The sequence below is a fragment of the Aristolochia californica genome, unplaced genomic scaffold (assembly GCF_029961685.1).
Source record: "Aristolochia californica isolate CCGP_79_NKW_82.1479 unplaced genomic scaffold, dmAriCali1.0.hap1 SCAF_13, whole genome shotgun sequence".
NCBI classification, from domain to species: domain Eukaryota; kingdom Viridiplantae; phylum Streptophyta; class Magnoliopsida; order Piperales; family Aristolochiaceae; genus Aristolochia; species Aristolochia californica.
This window is the reverse complement of record NW_027181804.1, coordinates 5164820-5180821: the sequence shown is the minus strand read 5'-3', so window position 1 is coordinate 5180821 and position 16002 is coordinate 5164820. Positions and strand designations below refer to the sequence as shown.

The 16002-nt window shown below is 38.9% G+C and overlaps 3 protein-coding genes and 2 long non-coding RNA genes across 10 annotated transcripts; 2 read left to right on the top strand and 3 right to left on the bottom strand.

Annotated features, from left to right (window-relative positions):
- Positions 1–33: 33 nt before the first annotated feature.
- Positions 34–1023, bottom strand: LOC137948565 (pentatricopeptide repeat-containing protein At1g08070, chloroplastic-like). Its single transcript, XM_068794652.1, has one exon. It carries the CDS (start codon positions 1021–1023, stop codon positions 34–36), a length of 990 nt encoding a protein of 329 aa, XP_068650753.1.
- Positions 1024–1133: 110 nt separating this feature from the next.
- LOC137947969 (uncharacterized) lies at positions 1134–6063 on the top strand. Its single transcript, XR_011111578.1, has 3 exons — positions 1134–1752; positions 1865–2201; positions 6030–6063. It is a non-coding gene; the product is annotated as an uncharacterized lncRNA (long non-coding RNA).
- Positions 4461–7307, bottom strand: LOC137947968 (protein LSD1). 3 transcript variants are annotated; one of them, XM_068793846.1, is made up of 6 exons: positions 7084–7307; positions 6761–6909; positions 6027–6140; positions 5454–5567; positions 5069–5178; positions 4461–4890 (listed from the first exon to the last, which is right to left on the bottom strand). In XM_068793846.1, the coding sequence occupies exons 2-6, from the start codon at positions 6816–6818 to the stop codon at positions 4855–4857; spliced, it is 432 nt and encodes a 143-aa protein (XP_068649947.1). In that variant the 5' UTR covers positions 6819–6909; positions 7084–7307; the 3' UTR covers positions 4461–4854. The 3 variants fall into 3 exon arrangements, with proteins under 3 accessions (XP_068649947.1, XP_068649949.1, XP_068649948.1); XM_068793848.1 differs by having other exon boundaries at positions 7107–7307; XM_068793847.1 differs by lacking the exon at positions 7084–7307 and having other exon boundaries at positions 6761–7073.
- An 8-nt stretch (positions 7308–7315) lies between these two features.
- On the top strand, positions 7316–8960 carry LOC137947970 (uncharacterized). Of its 3 annotated transcripts, none has more exons than XR_011111581.1 (4): positions 7316–7383; positions 7505–7618; positions 7730–7789; positions 8733–8960. It is a non-coding gene; the product is annotated as an uncharacterized lncRNA (long non-coding RNA). The 3 variants fall into 3 exon arrangements; XR_011111579.1 differs by having other exon boundaries at positions 8729–8960; XR_011111580.1 differs by lacking the exon at positions 8733–8960 and adding an exon at positions 8234–8428.
- Positions 8961–9864: 904 nt separating this feature from the next.
- Positions 9865–12400, bottom strand: LOC137947967 (plant intracellular Ras-group-related LRR protein 5-like). Of its 2 annotated transcripts, XM_068793845.1 has the most exons (4): positions 11875–12400; positions 10326–11239; positions 10138–10221; positions 9865–9927 (listed from the first exon to the last, which is right to left on the bottom strand). In XM_068793845.1, the coding sequence occupies exons 1-4, from the start codon at positions 12398–12400 to the stop codon at positions 9922–9924; spliced, it is 1530 nt and encodes a 509-aa protein (XP_068649946.1). In that variant the 3' UTR covers positions 9865–9921. The 2 variants fall into 2 exon arrangements, with proteins under 2 accessions (XP_068649946.1, XP_068649945.1); XM_068793844.1 differs by lacking the exon at positions 9865–9927 and having other exon boundaries at positions 10039–10221.
- Between the last annotated feature and the right edge of the window lie 3602 nt (positions 12401–16002).

The window sequence follows — 16002 nt, the reverse complement described above, 5'->3', positions numbered from 1 at the left end:
AAAGCTCTTGGATGGATGCCTTGGATGATGATATCACCAGTAATCCTTGCAAGAACAAGAACCTTCACTAAAATGGTGGAATCGACTACGGTCTCTGATGATTATCTTGCGCTGGTAGACTTTTGAGATAACTTTAATTGCTGAATGGCAATCACCACAGATCCTAAGATTCTTCATGATAATTATCTCTTTTCCAGGCTTCATCTTTATAAGCCCATAACAAATTGCCAACTTCTCACTGTGCTGTGAAATTGAATCTCCTTTCTCTTTCTCATCGATATTCAGCAAAACTTCTGATGTTTGTGCAACATAACCTTCTAAAGCTAATCTCCTTGTTACAGAATCCAGCACCGCATGTATTTGTTCTGATTCCGGGTGTGATCTATCTGCTACCAGAAACTCATGAGTAACCCCATCGATCATGATTGAACTGCAGCCTGGTTTTTTCTTGATTCCTCTTTCATGCATTAAACGTCTCACTTTCCTGACTTTATCCCATTCCTTTCTTCCGGCAAAAATGTTTGAGAGGAGCACATAAACGCCATCATTTCCAGGCTCAATAAGGAGGAGTTCGTTTGCTGCTTCTTCACATAAATCTATATTTCGGTGTGCTTTGCAGGAGCTTAGCAGAGCCCCCCAAATTGCACCATTTGGTTTCATAGGCATTTCTGCTATAAACTCCTCAGCTTCCTTCAGAAGCTCAGCTCTGCCAAGAAGATCGACAATGCAGCCATAGTGCTCCAACTTGGGGCTAATTTTGTACCGTTTCTCCATGGTCCGAAAACAATGAAGGCCCTCTTGAACTAATCCGGAATGGCTGCAAGCAGACAACACTCCGATGAAGGTCAAATCATCCGGTTCCATCCCTTTGATCTGCATAAGAGAGAACAGTTCCAGTGCTCGATCACCAAAGCCATGAAGGGCAAAGCCACTAATGATGGTATTCCATGAGACAGAATCTTTGTCTCTTATTTCCTCGAATAGCTTGTACGCAAGATCGATCCTGCCACATTTCGAGTACATATCTACAAGGGCGTTTTGTAAAGCGAGCGTCCGGTTCAACCGGGCTTTCCCTGTATAAGCATGGATCCATCTACCCAAATACAGGTTCCCAGATTGAGCACAGGCTGAAATTACTGCCAATAGCGTGACCTCGTTCGGTTTTACTGTAGCTTCAGTCACCATCCCCTTAAACAATCTCAATGCCTCGTTACTCTGGTTATTGAGAACGTAACCAGAAATCATAGCCGACCAAGCAACAACATTTCTCTGCGGCAATTCCTCGAACACCTTTCTTGCTATTTCCGGCTCACCGCATTTCATATACATGTCAATAAGAGCAGTCCCGAGGACGATACAGATTTCCATACCTGATACATTGATGTGCTCATGTAGCTGCCTGCCATAATCCAAGTCTCTGAGTTCTGCACAAGCAGAAAGGAGAGTTGCAATGGTAACTTCATCTGGTTCTTGTCCTTCTCTCACCATTTCATCGAACACAGCTAATGCCCTTCTAGGGTTATTATTCCGTACGTATCCGCTGATAATTGAAGTCCAGGCAACTCTGTTCCTGGAACCCATCTTTCCAAACACAATGGCCGCTGAATTTAGATCCCCACAAGCTGCGTACAAGTTAATTAATGTAGTCTCTGTGTAGAGGTCGGATTCCAGGCCCAATCTTATTATTTGGCCATGCAAAACTGTTCCCTCTTTCAAATTCAACGATTGGGTGCAGCCCTTCAGTAGCGACGGGTAGGTGAATCTGTCGGGACCGACTAGAGATTCTTGGAGCATCTCAATGTAACAGAACATTGCAATTTTTGGTTCGTTGTGGTTCACGAGTTCTCTAAACATTGTGTTCCAGATTACTATATCGCGTTGTTGGATATGGTTGAAAATCATGGATGCATAAGTGAGGCCCGTAGACTCTGAATTGAGAGAGTAAGCGATGAGTTTGGCGAGGGCTGGCGTGTGATGAATGAATCCGGTAATTATCAATTGAGCATGGATCTGTTGCAGGTCTCTCATGCGCCAACATTTGCTTTCCGTAAGAGGCAAGACGGCCTGACGTCTACCCGAGGAGCTCCTGCTGGATTCTTCTGCTGCTGGCGCTGGGTAATGTTGCAGTGCGAGGAACGAAGAGGACATTTTCTCGCCGGGCAATGGTGCGGAATTGAGAATCCTACAGGGTTGAAAATGAGGTGTGAACGGTGTAGTAATGCTCTCTTTTTTATTTTTTATTTTTTTTACAATACTAGGTCAAAAGTTTATGCTCGCAATTTGCACCTGCACAGATTGAGCAATTCGCGTCTTCTCACAGTAATGACAATTCACCCTCTGATTTTACTGTAATATTATGATTTCTCTAGAAAACAGAGTTTATCTCCTCCAGTTTGCTTATTCCAGACTTTATTTTCGGACATTTCATGAATTATGATATCTCTTTACTTGAAGTAACGAACGCCAGACCTGCTTGTTTTATCTGGTTTAAGATACTAGAGTTTATTTCAACGTTTAGATCACAATTGAAGAAATAGTGGAATGCTGATTTAATGGTCTTGGTTCTTACCCACCTTGAGAGGTCTAAAGGCTAACTAAGCAGAAAACTATGGATTGATTAAGAAACCTCGCATGTTTGTCTTTCAATATTTTCATTTGATTTAATCAAGTAAAATTATGCACCAGTGTTCAGATAGCTAATAGATTCCTGATAGCTAGTGGATTCCCCCTTCTTTTATTTTATTCCCTTCTTCTAACCAGCACCAATGGAGACAACAACAATGACAGAGAAAGTTGCTGTTTTCGAAGATAAGATTTCCTAGGATTTAAATTGGTGAAGTTACAATAAGAAAGCTAGTGACAGATGATACGGCCTGAACCATTACATGAAGCAACAAGGATTGTAAAAGTTCATTCGAAATCAGGTCATGGAGGCCACCCTGCACATGGGTGTAAATAGACAGATGATGTTACAGAATGATAATAAATGATTGAGACATGATCGAAGCACTCAGTATTCCCTTGGTATTTAAGAATCTTTGTGGTCCACTACCTGAAGACATCTATAATGACAGTGGGTACAGAAGACAAGCAAGACAGGTTGGTGCCTCTGGTATAACTCTCTAGTGCAACAGTGGATAAGTTCTTCAAAAAAATGGAAATGGAGTGTAGAAAATTAAGACATGTAGAAGATATTATTATTTTCCAGGGCAAAATTTCAGGCTGAAAGGTAATAAACTGCCCTAAGATCAAGCCCTTTTACAATTTTTGACCTTTGAGAGAATCCAATAAACGAATTTCAACCACAGGTCTCCTTGGAATTGTTGAGATTCTAGTGAAGCTGAACTAGAGTTTTTTTTTTTTTTTTTTTTTTCATTTTGAATTGAAGTTTGAGAATCTCATGAGGATGAGATTCGTTTTATTCTCTTTAAAATGTCAGGGTGAGAATCTCCAAAGTTTTCTGGATGTCTTGTGGTTGAAGTTGACATTTTGGTGATGATAAGCTAGAGAAAAAATAATGACCCTTGCTGGAGATTCTGTCATATCTTTGATGAAATTCAGAATAAACTGATTAGCTGATAAGCTTGAGAAAGAGCCAAAAGCTCCCACACCATGTTGTGCAGGATTTTCCTCCACCCTTTTCGGATGAAATGTTTGCATATAACCAGTCTCTTGGTTGCTGTGTATTGGTTGTTGTTTCCTTGATACAATTTTCACCATTGAAAACACAATCATTTTCTTTGCTTGATGAGTGTGAATTAACTGCTATATGCTAGAAAATTATTATAGGGCAGTCTGCTGACAATAGACCGTGGAATGTGCTGGAAGTTCTTTGATTTTTCCTCTAGGATGTAGTCTTTCCTGAAAGAAGTTAAAACCTTAGTGCAGATCCCTCTGTAAATACCATTTTAAGTTAATTTTTTATTCCAGTATGTGTTTGCAATAATGCTCTTTGCTTGTTCTCATGTTACTATGCAGATGTATGTTTCAGCTTTTTGACTTAAGTAACCGGTGCTACTTTTGATTTGGGTGGTTACTTATGTCAGCCTTAATTATACTAAGAAATTAGCATCATCAGAAGGTCTCAGGTACTCCATTCTTTTTGATAAATCATGTGGACATAATTTCAGTGACTGAAGGACTGTCGCTCCAACTTGAGGATATCAAGGATGGCAATGGTATTGTTGTCTGGTTGTGAATGATGAGTTTTAAAACTTAAATGCTTATGAAAAACTAAGACTATATTGCAGATGGGATCAATGGATTTCACATGGCATAGATTAAAAGTAAAGTGCACAATCATGCCGTCTGATCTGTTCTCAGATTGAAGAGTTCCTCTAGCTCTCCTTTCTCAAAAAAAAAAAACAAAAAAAAAAAAAAAACAAAAAAAGATTGATTTCATCTGCAAATAGAAAATTCTATAACTAGACAAGAATGCAAAAACAATATACACATGAGGCACGGTTAATAACCAATGTAATGGAAACATTGATGAATTGATGAAATGCGGGACTTCATGCTTGTGCTATACAAAACACAAGTTTCCTCGCATGGATCATTATTGGATAAAACCTCTCTGCTGATGCAGAGTTGATGGGAAAGGGTTGTCTTTGTGATCGACTATTCAAAGATAATATTCTCTCATAGAAGGATCCTCTCACATCAAGCCTGCCAAAACTGTTTATTCAACCACAAAAAGAAACAAAGGAAAGAAAATTGAAAAAGGTTTTCTTTACATTTTACTCATATGAGAGGACCAGCCAGAGATGCACCTCTTTTTCAGCTGATTGGGTAGCACACAGGAAAGAAGAACCCTTGCAGATGGATTTAACCATGCATGCCATCTACAGATGTTCAACTATTGAACTTTTGGTCAGTGCTTGGGGATGCCTGTGAGGTCCAGACCACAAATACCTTAGAAAATCAAGAAAAAGATAGATGCATAGACAAAAGTTTTTTTTTTTTTTTTTAATTTAATTTACTTGAATTCTGAGAATGGCAAAATAAAGTGTTCTTATGGATGATGTAGTATCTAAATAAATAAAAGGCAAGTCATTTGAATACCAACCCCAATGGATGTCACAAAATTGCAAACTGCACATTTAACTGATCTTGCTCCATATTGGTACATCAATAACATCCGGCAATTTCCACAGTTAACATGTGCAACCTGGTTAGCTGTGACAGAGACAATAAGTAGCTGTCATGGAGATTATATGTAATTAACTGTAGGTTATCTTGAATATTTCATTTACTCTATGTGGAATGCTCCCAATATTGTTTTAGTCATTAAGTCCAGCCTTGCTGTTATATACTTTGTTTGATAATTATCATTATAATCATCATCATCTTCAGCATCCAAATTTTGGTTTCAACCATGCTGTTTTGTCTGATAACTAATGAAATACTCTTTTCTCTAGTTATAAATGTATTGGATATTCTGAATTCCTCACCTTCCATAGCCAGGTTAACTGTGTGACAACAAGAACATTGTACACTTGTTGCGCCACGAATGTACATCAATAGAGTGTGGCAACCTCCACAGATCAATTGTGCCATTTCTGTTCCTGTTCCAATTCAAAACAGCTTGATCATTTTTAGTGTGGAAAACCCTGCCTCATTTGTCTTGCAGTCATCTTGAAGCAATCATAGGTTTTGGCTTGTTGGTACTGCAGATCAGACATGCTTCTGCAAATTAAAACTCGTTATATGCTGCCGACTGTTTCTGTATAACTGCTGACCCTAAGAAATTGCAAATTTCTGAAACTAATGATTGTCAAAGCCACTAAAATGGCAGGTTATCTCAGTTAAAAAGCAAAAAACACAGGGACTAGGGGCTTATATTGAAGCCTACAGTGGACGCCAAAGAGGAAAATCTGCTAGCAAATTTTATGAAGCATTCATTATTTGATTATTTGACAAAAAATAGCTCAGACCCATTTATCTCTTCCGAGAATATATTGAATTCCTTCGAAAAAAAACCTTTTCCATTATCTAACTAGATGGAAGAAAATAATACACCATACCAGGCGGTGGTACTGTTGTCACGGCATTGCAGACAGCACAGCATACAGAAGTTGCTCCAAGTGGATAGAGGAGGAGATTCCGGCAGCCGGAGCACACGAGTTGGCTCTGCACACCTATGGGAGCAGTTTTTGGCATTAAAGGTTAGTCAGATTCGAGTCACCTCAATTTTAGAGCTTATTAGAAATATTACGACAGTAATTGAATCTCGGGATACTCATCTTCTGATTTCTGAAAATATGCATTTGTAGCATTTTAACTCATGTTGTTGAAACCGTCAATTAATAGTTTTTGTTAGACAATCTCATCAGCAGAAACATTGAAAACGAGCAGATCTAAAGATTTCCAAGAATAATCCTCACTCAGTCTTGAAGACGACCAGACCAACACACTCGGAGGAATGAGGCAAATTCCTTTCGATTTATTCATCTAGGTGACAAAAAGACATATAGCATGCCATTTTCATGGAAAGGACCAAACGAAAATCTATAAAAGAGAGAATCAAACAGTATGCTGGAATCAGACCGAATGTGCTTCTCCAAGTTTTTCATCTGACCCAAGACAAATCAGAAGGAACTCCAGAAAACCAGTTTCATCTTTCCAGGAATTGACCACTTTTACCCATTGCAAACAGAATCAGATTTGAATGCGTAGCAAAATTTGAAGAAATCAGAAGAAAGGGCGAGAATTCATATAAATTTCGAACCAAAAAACCAGAGTTGTTGATGACAATCACCATTGGGTGGAGTAAAATGTGCCGAAGGGTTGGGATACGGGGCCAGAGGAACTGGCATTGCTTATCTGACGTGCTTTTGTTTCCTCTTCGTATGTCTCCAGTCTACAAATCTAAATCAAGTGAACAAACTCTCCTTCATTCCCACCAAACTGAAAGACGAAAACAAGATAGTGTAAGACTCCAGAAAACATAGGTGAAACTGGACCATAGTACTATCTAGTAACAAGCGTCCATGAGCTGAATTCTAGAGAGAGAACGCCATTTATAGTTGCAAAAAGAGAAAGGAAAAATGAGAAAACGAAAACCCAGAGAAGATCAGGTACTTCACGAAGTAGGTAGTTCATACATATCTCCACCACCAGCAGAAGAAGAGCGGACGATGAGACAGCGAAAAAGTATAACTCTGATGTGTGGATAATTGACAGTGAGAGAAAATTTATCAAAAATAATAAACGGGAAGTGAAAATGAAAGTAGTCTAGCTGAACCGGAGTTCTCTCTCTATTTTTCTTAAAAAAACTCAATTTCGTCTTTCCTGCTTTGTGCAGGTGGTTGTTGAAGGGTGGGGGGGTGCTGTTTGCCCTTTATGATTTATACTGGTTGCGTTACAAGACCGCCATGTCTGGTCAGTGTCCGCGTCTGACTGCCTCCACCTCTCCTCCTCTTCATTCTTTGTTGAGTTACTGTAATACAAGGGATGCACGTGAGTTTTTCCCACGACTCACCACATTCTCTCTCTTCTGAAGATTTTCAGGGTGGAGCTTGGGCCACGTACACCGGAAACTACAATCAGATCATCCAAAATGGAGCTTGGTGGAGGTAAAAGTTGATAACTGGGCCAACAGAAGATTGCACTCTAGGTTTGTGCTTATGCCTTCATTGTACAGACTTTCACATCGCCATTATTGACTTTAAGGACGCCGGAGAAGGAAGAGCTGCTGTGTCATCTAATTATATTCTTTTGTTTTCAGAGAAAAATCTGTATTCACACTTCATACAAGGAAGAAGTTATTGCAGAGGCCTTACAGCAGGTAAGGGTCGCTTCTTCCTTCATCTTTTACTTTCCTGGAAAAAATACTGCAGAAAGGATGAGAAGTAGTGTGCACCACAAATTTTCATGTCATGTCCTATAAACAAAAGTGACCCACTGAATCAAGAATCCCATCCCTCCCCACTACATCAGATATGCGCCATGTCAACCTTGTTTTACACCCCGTGGCTCGGCTTTGAGAAGCGAGAAAGCATGTTTTATATCCCTCCCCACTGCAGAAAGCCTACCAGCCTTTGTCTTTCGGGTATCCATTTATGCAGCAGCTCATGGAAACAAGATTGGGCCATTCAGTGTGTGATATTGGAGCCTGGTAATTTGAGTTTTGACAGTCATGATTGGACCACTTTTGTTGTGCTTGGCAGCTTTTCTCTGCGTTCATTGTTGATCCAAAATGGATTCCTAACAGTCTTTTTCAACCACCTAGGGCTACGAGTCGATGATCTACCAGGATATCAGAAACACCAATTACTCCCTCTGTAACTACTTTAATGATCTCTAAGCCTCGCTTTGACTTAGGATTTCACTTTGCTTTGGTGGGTGTTCTTTATTATCTCATTGTTAATAGTAATTGCTCATAGGTGAGCAATCCAACTCCATGCAGATCAGCTACTCATGTCTATTTCCCAATACTCTCACAAAAAGAAGAATCACTATTTCTTAAGAAGATAGAGTTTATGTTAGATCAGTTTAATTTTATTAAAGCTAAGGATAAACTTGTGGCTGAGGCAACTAGAAATATCCTTCCCCAGTTGTTCAAAAAGTCATCTAATCCCCAGTCAACACCTTAATTGTGTGGGCAACCTCTTAAGCGCAGTAAGACTTCTTTCTTAGTTGCCACGCTGTGCTCCTCTTACTCACCAATTTGATCCATAATAGGGGAAACATCTTATCTTATCTTACTGATGCTTATCCTGATTAGGCAGATTGGATTACACAGCAAATTGGCATTTGAAAAACACGGAGGCAACCATGCATCTTCTGTTTGCTTTTGACACCGAATTGCTCTCTTTGTCCGTGTGATTGGAGATATTGTCTTCACTCCTCACAAGGTCAGTGTGTTATCGTTTCAATGAACAGGGTATGTAAGCATCAATGTGCTTTGTCAATCTCTAGAGTGGAGCTTTTGCAGTTTAGTTGGGTTTCAAACACAATTTGGGTGTCCCTCTTTGTCTTTATCTTATCGATTCTAAAGTGGTAGAGTTTCTATTAAGAGAGGGATTTCGAGGTTAGGATTTTTTGTCTCATGGAACAATACGCACTTTTCATTGGCTCAAACTTACAGCCTGAATTGACAGCTAAAACCAAAGGCTTTTTTCAACTTCTTTTCATTGGCTTCCACCTAAATATGAACTTTCAAATAATATTAAAGCCCTTCTCTTCAGGGGAAACGAGTTTGTAATTGGACATGTTCCCAAAACTTACCCCATTGCCCACCATAGTTTCACTCTCTGTCCAATTGATTCCTTGGGGCAGTGAAATCAGCACGAGATCTCCCGACACAAGCATATAAATGCCAAACAATTTTTTTTTTTTGAAATGGCTTTTTCCTTGGCGCCAATTGTGCCCCATGTGGTATTCGTTCGTTCAAGCCATGGTCGAGATGGGCACACCGGAGATCCGGCCGGGACAGGAGGGGGCGTCGCTGCCCACCCCCTGTGCCCGAGTTGACGTAGGGATGGACAGAGGTCGTGCGGCTCATTTTGATTTCAAGGTATCGATAATGATCCTTCCGTAGGTTCACTTACAGAAACCTTGTTACGACTCCTTCCTCTAAATGATAAAATTCAATGGATTTCTCGTGACATCATCGGTGGCAAAACAACTTTCTTTCTTATTTATATTTTCGTTCAACTTCTTCTATAAACAAGGTACATGAATTGTAAAAGAAAAGGTAGCAAAACCAATATATTTACAAACACAAAACAGGTTATCAACACCTCACGAGTCATCATCTCTTCCTATGGTGGCACTGCCGTTATATATGACTTCCATGTAGTGCTTCACCATTTGGATTATTAGCTCCATGTGGAAGCACTACATGGAAGCTACAGAAACCCCCGCCTTTGCACTGCAACTGGTTACTTTCTATTAGCTTTGAAGGTACAGAGGAAATCAATCCTGAGGGCAATTTAACAGGATGTGAAAAACAAAAAACACAAACCATTTTGACTTACAGAGAGTTTATCTAAGTTACTGTCATTACAATTTGGATTCTGTCTATGAGCACATCCCATTTAGAAATTATGTAAGATAGCTAAAAGAATGAAACTGGAATAGAAACTACACTCTAATTTTGGTTTTTTTGCGTGGCTGACATAATGAACATACCCAATACCAGAAGCCATCCTTCTTCACTGCAACAGGACTCACATCCTTCTTTGCAACGAGATTAGCCATGTACTCGACCACCGCCTGATAATTCAGAAGAAGAGATGTGGAGGCATTCAGATGAAACTGCATCATTTAACTGAAAGTGAAATGATTTTTCAGAATTAAGGAACTCTAATGTGACAAACCTGAGCTCCCAGTTTGACTACTTTTCTGGGAGGCACTTCCAGTGGAGTCTCATCTGCATGAAACTCCCTCAGCTTTGACAGAAACCTGAAGGATTCAGGCAATACACTTATTTGGTTGTTGCTTATGTCTAACTCTTCGAGTATTTCGAGATTGCCGATCGATCTAGGAAGTGATCTCAAGTCCGCGAAATTTCTCCCCACATTCAGCTTGACAAGACTGGTAGCAAAACAGAGATTTTCAGGCACATATTCTAACTCGTTGAAGCTCACGTCCAGTTCTTTCATCTTGGAAAGAGAACCCATTGTGGTAGGCAACCCTTTAACTCTATTGTAATGCAGTGTCAGTGTTTCCAGGTTCTCAAGTTTGCCAATTGCTTCCGGAAGAGCTTTTAACTGATTGAAGTCTAGCCTCAGCTCAACAAGGGAAGTCCATGACCCAATCGTGTATGGGAGTTCTTCAAGATCGTTTGTCTCCACAGTTAATCTCTTCAACCTCGTAAGATTTCCTATAGCTACTGGGAGGACTGATAACTGATTCGAACTCAAATCGAGATTAATAATATTGGTCAAATTTCCAATCGAAGCAAGTAGAGATTTTAATCGGTTGGCATGCAAGTCGAGATCAACTAGACTGGAGAGTTCTCCAATTGCTTCAGGAAGGTTTATGAGCTGGTTAGAGTGGATATCAAGTTTGGCTAAACATTTGAGGCTACTGATACTGGATGGAAGGGCCATGATTCGATTCTCTGATAAGTTCAGCTCAGTGATATCTGACAATTTCCCCAATGATTGTGGCAGCCATTCAATCTGGTCCATCAGTTTGCCTTGCAGGTTGAGAACTTCAGCTCCAGTTTTAACCGTAGTTTCGATTACACTTGCAACTTTTATCAGACTTAGTTTGTCTCCATTGTCGTCTGTGACAGATTGGAGGTCAAGAAATAAGATCACATGTTAAACAATAAAGCTCATGGAATGGAAGCCAGAAACTACTCAATAGAACTCCCTCTCAGCCATAGATTTCCAAAAGCTAAAAATTGGAGTCTACTTTCACCTGGGCATAGTTCTCATTTTAAAACTTCAAGATACAGCATTTTCATTCTTCATGAACATAGAAGGCTATGTAAATATCTGAGACAGTCCAAAAGCAAATATAACATTTGAATTAATGTTTTGGATCACAGAGTCTTGATGGCAGGATAAGTATTTCATTTTGTTTTTTTTTAAAACCTAAAGAAGAAGACCCAAGTTTGCAAAATGATCCAGTCATATGGTTCAAAATAAATTTAATCAGGCCATCCAAAAAATAAATAAATAAATTCGATCAGAAAGTCACAAAATACAGTATTTTGGATAAAAGCAATCATTCGTTCTAAGAATTTCAGAACTTTGGATGGCAGCAATCACTAATCATTTGGTATCACAGTTAAGGACTAGCTTAAACTGGTAAAATTTCCTCAGAAGGCCATCACATTTATCATTATAGAAATCATCATTAAAATCCACAATAGCCTTTCCAGGGAAACTGAAAGAATCGAAGAAACAACCATACCTGGAGAAAGACAAGCTTTGAGAGAAGAGCTACGCAGCAGTCCTTTTGGAGCATCGGCTTCTCGAGTCTCTTCTATATTCTTCTTCAGAAAGCTCTCATCGGTGATGTAACTCTTTCTCTCACTGGTAATCACAGAAACGCCGTACCCATCCTCTTTTTCATTCTGGGTATCACCCGAAACCAGCTTAGAAACTCTCTGTATGAGTTCGTCAAAGGCCTGAAGGCTCTTATCGAGCTCAATCACATAAAGAGCTTCCTTCCTCTGTTCCTTGACCTGCAAGACAACCATGCTTTTCCTCACCTCCTGTAATATACCAAACAACTCTTCTGTTACATCAGGCGGCTTTTGCTCTTTCGAAATCTCATCAAGCCTGGCCTGTTCCTCGCTATTCACAGTTTTGACGACAGATATGGCTGCATCAACATCATCAATCGTGGGTCTGGGTGGCAAAGACCTCATAATCTTCATGATTTCATCAACCATTTCCACAACCCCAGGTAGATTTTGATGCCTGGATATCGCCATATTTGGGGCCGACGCTGAAAAAAAGGACCTCAGAAGAGAAATGGGTTTCGTTTTTGCTCAGACGGCTGGCGAGGTGGAGAAAATGAAGGATAAAACTGTTTTCCTGCTTGGGCTCGTTCCTTAACAACAAGTGTAAAATATCTATGGATTTTTTTAATTTAATCGGATTGAGACTGGAGAGATAGATGCAGATGATTATGATGTGTCTCCAAGAACCGAACTGGAATAAATCTACTCTGGAAAAAAGTAAAATATTAACAACAAAAGAGGCTTGAAAGATGAACAGAAAAGCCCAGGAATACAGGGACATCTATGATTATCCTTGACCCTCTCCACATCAATGGGTTTATCTCTGAAATTCAGTAACCGCTGCAAATCCCAAGCATCCAAAACAAATTATGTTCTGAAGTCAAAGATTCAGACCATCTTGCCCAACCATCATTTGCTGCTTTACATTGGAAGTGCATGGAATTTCCAAAATTTCAATCCTCCCATCATCATTTCACTGTTGTTTCATAATCTATTTGTGAGATTAAATTTGAGTTATTAGATGATATGGGCAGAGTCACTGACCCAGAGAGCCATGTCTAGAGGTAGACTGTTGGTAGACTTATGTGGTATATGGGTGTCCTACCTGAAACTGGTCCCTTGCTCTTCATTGACATTTAGGACATGGATTGGGACACTTTTGAAAGAAAATTTCTTTACTCGATTTGTACCCGTTGAATACTTCACCATTTGGGCTTTTAATACGAACATATCTTAGGTGTTTGACGATCATTGTCTCTCTCTTCAAGGTCACCGGTGCCTTTCACCCTCCTTTCTTCTCCGAAGCAGGTCGATACTGACATGGACCTTTACCATTCCCCTTCCCACCTTTTTTTTTGTGCAGAAGTTTTTACTATCGATATTGCAAGGAGAGGCCTTCTCCTACACTTTCCACCAGAGCTGTCACTGGCTAGCAGGAACTCCTGCGATGGATACTAGAAAGGTGTGCACCATGCCTTTCCCCATTGACTATGCAGAAGAAGGGGGGATTCCTTCCTTCCTCCCTGTCGACTGGGGCTGAGTTCAGTCACGAGACTGGCAAGAAGTCGTATGCTTCAAGTTTTGTTTGTTGTCTATGGATAGGACAGACACAAGAGGTGGAATTTTTCCTTGTCAAAATGAATCTTAGGTACTCAAGACTGTATACCCTACATCATCAAGGTGGTCTTTAGACCCTAAATTAATCTAAGTTCGAAATAAAGGAGCTTGTTTGATCGGTGAGGAGACTGGACATGGGTGAGTCTCCAGACCCAACTTGTTCCCTCACAAATCCATGTGAATTTTGCTGAATTATGGATCAAAATTGATATCGCTTAACCATGGTCTTAAGTAGTAGCTTACTTGCACATTTTCTTTTCTATCCAATTTTTTGTATTCAGTTGCAGTGGAGGAATATGATCTATAATAGGGGGCATGATCCAATATGAAAGCCCCTTATGTGTGAAACTTGCGAAAATGAGATTATGTCCATTCGATCTTCATAAATTTGATCGGATGGCTATGTTATAATATAATGTAATATTTATTATAATTACAAAATTACCGCTGCCTGAAAAGGCAATAGATTGAGTTTCTACCAAAGGGGAGAAACAACCGTTTGAATGGTGTTGAAGCTTAGGATTCTATGATGTATAATCACAGTAGAAGAGGTTTAAGAGGTGAAAAGAAGAAGAGTTGTGGAGAGAAGGTTTTAGGAGGAAAAAAGAAATCATGTTTTCCTTTTGATTGTTCAATGCATACTGGTTTAATAAGTTATGGGACTTAGTTGTTTCCCATATTTTGCTTGACCGGTATTCTAAGTTGTATTGTTTTTTTGGTTATTAACTGCCTACTTTTGTCTCAAACTATTTGGTTGATTTCACCTTTTTAACATTTTAATGCTACATACTTCCTTCTAAATAGGCTTCTTTGTTTTTTCAATTTGGTGAAGTATTCAAATGTATGGAATTATGTTCAAAGTTTCCTTGTTTTGTCTCTCAACAATTTTTGCTAAAGCCAACATTTGTAGGGTCTTGAAATAATTCTGAAGGAAAATCTATATGATCAAAGTATTGAAATCGTAACCGTTAATAAGTTTGTCCATCAATGAAGAGTCTGCAGAAGACAATTTTGGAAGGTTTGGCATAACAAGATATGATCGAAAGCACCTAGTTGAATTTCCAGAACTAAGGTAATGTAGAACTAAGACTTGGAGATTATGGATAATCGATGGCTACAAAGGAATTCTATCAACTACTTTCAACTATTGAGGCTACTTCTATATTAGAATAATGATCAAAGAATAGATGGAATATGACTTTGGTGGAGCTTTAGCTAACTCGAGCAAAATTTGAGGTGGTGTTTAAAAGACTGTCCTCATTGCTACTGAATTTAAGTTAAAGCAAGTAGAGGGAAAAAAAGGCAACTCTCAAGATGAACCTAAAGATTGGTCTTGATGCCCTTCTCTAAGTGCTTAGCACAATAGAGAACAGTTGAAGCATGAACAAGCCAAAACTCTATTTATTTGATAAATATTGAAACTTATTTTATATTTTCAAGAAATATTTATTTATTTGTTGTTTCTAGGAAAACCGGAGAGAAATGCAATGTTGAGGGCTACATGTGCAGGATATGAGGATTTAATTGATCCCTATTTCTTTGACTAGAAATTCCGACATCTTTCTTATAACATCATTTTTCCAAATTCTTCATACCCACCCAACCTAAAACTTTAATTGGCTTTTCATTATAGTGCAGGTTTGAGACCAATGAAAGCCCCTGAGAAATGGGCTCTTTAATTGTTTGTGATTGACATATTGCATAAGCTTGGAGAAAAAAAACTTTTCCATCATATATTTATGAATACTTCTAAAATTAATTTATGATTTTCTTGCTTTTGTTGATATTCTTGCTAGGTGTATGTTTTTGTAAGATAATAAATAGGATTGATGGATTTTCAAATCAATGTTATAATTTGCAGTACTTATTTTTTTTCCTCAAGTGTCTGATGCTATTATGGAGTCCAGAGATGACTATTTTCTTTGTTAGTGCCTTGAGGTGCTAGGTATATATATATGTAACTAGTTGTATTGTTTCCATTTTATTGAGAAGACTTTGTGGCCTAACAGTATGGCGCCAGTCAACTGGAGATCTAGGTTCAAATCCTTGAAGAGTTATATTACTCTTATTGTGTGCTAAACTATTTTAATTTTCTTAGCCAACTATTTTGTGATATTGGTTTGAGCTTTCAACTATAGATTTTTTTTCCTTATATATTGTTTCTTGAATTTCTAATGTTCAACCTCCAAAGAGCAGTTATTTGCAAGCATTTTAACACTAATGACTTGTAAGACTAGTTTAGTTGGAAAAATGAATTTCTATTTTGTTGATTTCTTTTTTTTTTCACAACTTGGTGAGAATTTGGACCAGTGGCCAGATTAGTTTCATCCTCATTCCTTTGACAAGCTCCTGGGTGCCTTACTAGTGCATACAGAAAAGGACTTCTCCATTCCACAAGTTAAAGAAGATGTTTCATCACATCTGGCTGGATGGAACTCGTCTTGGATAGAACCAGT

Excerpts from the sequence above, each read along its gene's own strand:
- LOC137948565 (XM_068794652.1), bottom strand. The coding sequence starts at position 1,023 with ATGTACTCGAAATGTGGCAGGATCGATCTTGCGTACAAGCTATTCGAG.
- LOC137947968 (XM_068793846.1), bottom strand. The coding sequence starts at position 6,818 with ATGCCAGTTCCTCTGGCCCCGTATCCCAACCCTTCGGCACATTTTACT. Across the intron at positions 6,141-6,760 it reads ACATTTTACTCCACCCAATG|GTGTGCAGAGCCAACTCGTG; the intron begins GTGATTGTCATC and ends CTGCTCCCATAG. Across the intron at positions 5,568-6,026 it reads GACAACAGTACCACCGCCTG|GAACAGAAATGGCACAATTG; the intron begins GTATGGTGTATT and ends GAATTGGAACAG.
- LOC137947967 (XM_068793844.1), bottom strand. The coding sequence starts at position 12,400 with ATGGCGATATCCAGGCATCAAAATCTACCTGGGGTTGTGGAAATGGTT. Across the intron at positions 11,240-11,874 it reads CAAAGCTTGTCTTTCTCCAG|ACGACAATGGAGACAAACTA; the intron begins GTATGGTTGTTT and ends AATCTGTCACAG. Across the intron at positions 10,222-10,325 it reads TAGTCAAACTGGGAGCTCAG|GCGGTGGTCGAGTACATGGC; the intron begins GTTTGTCACATT and ends CTGAATTATCAG.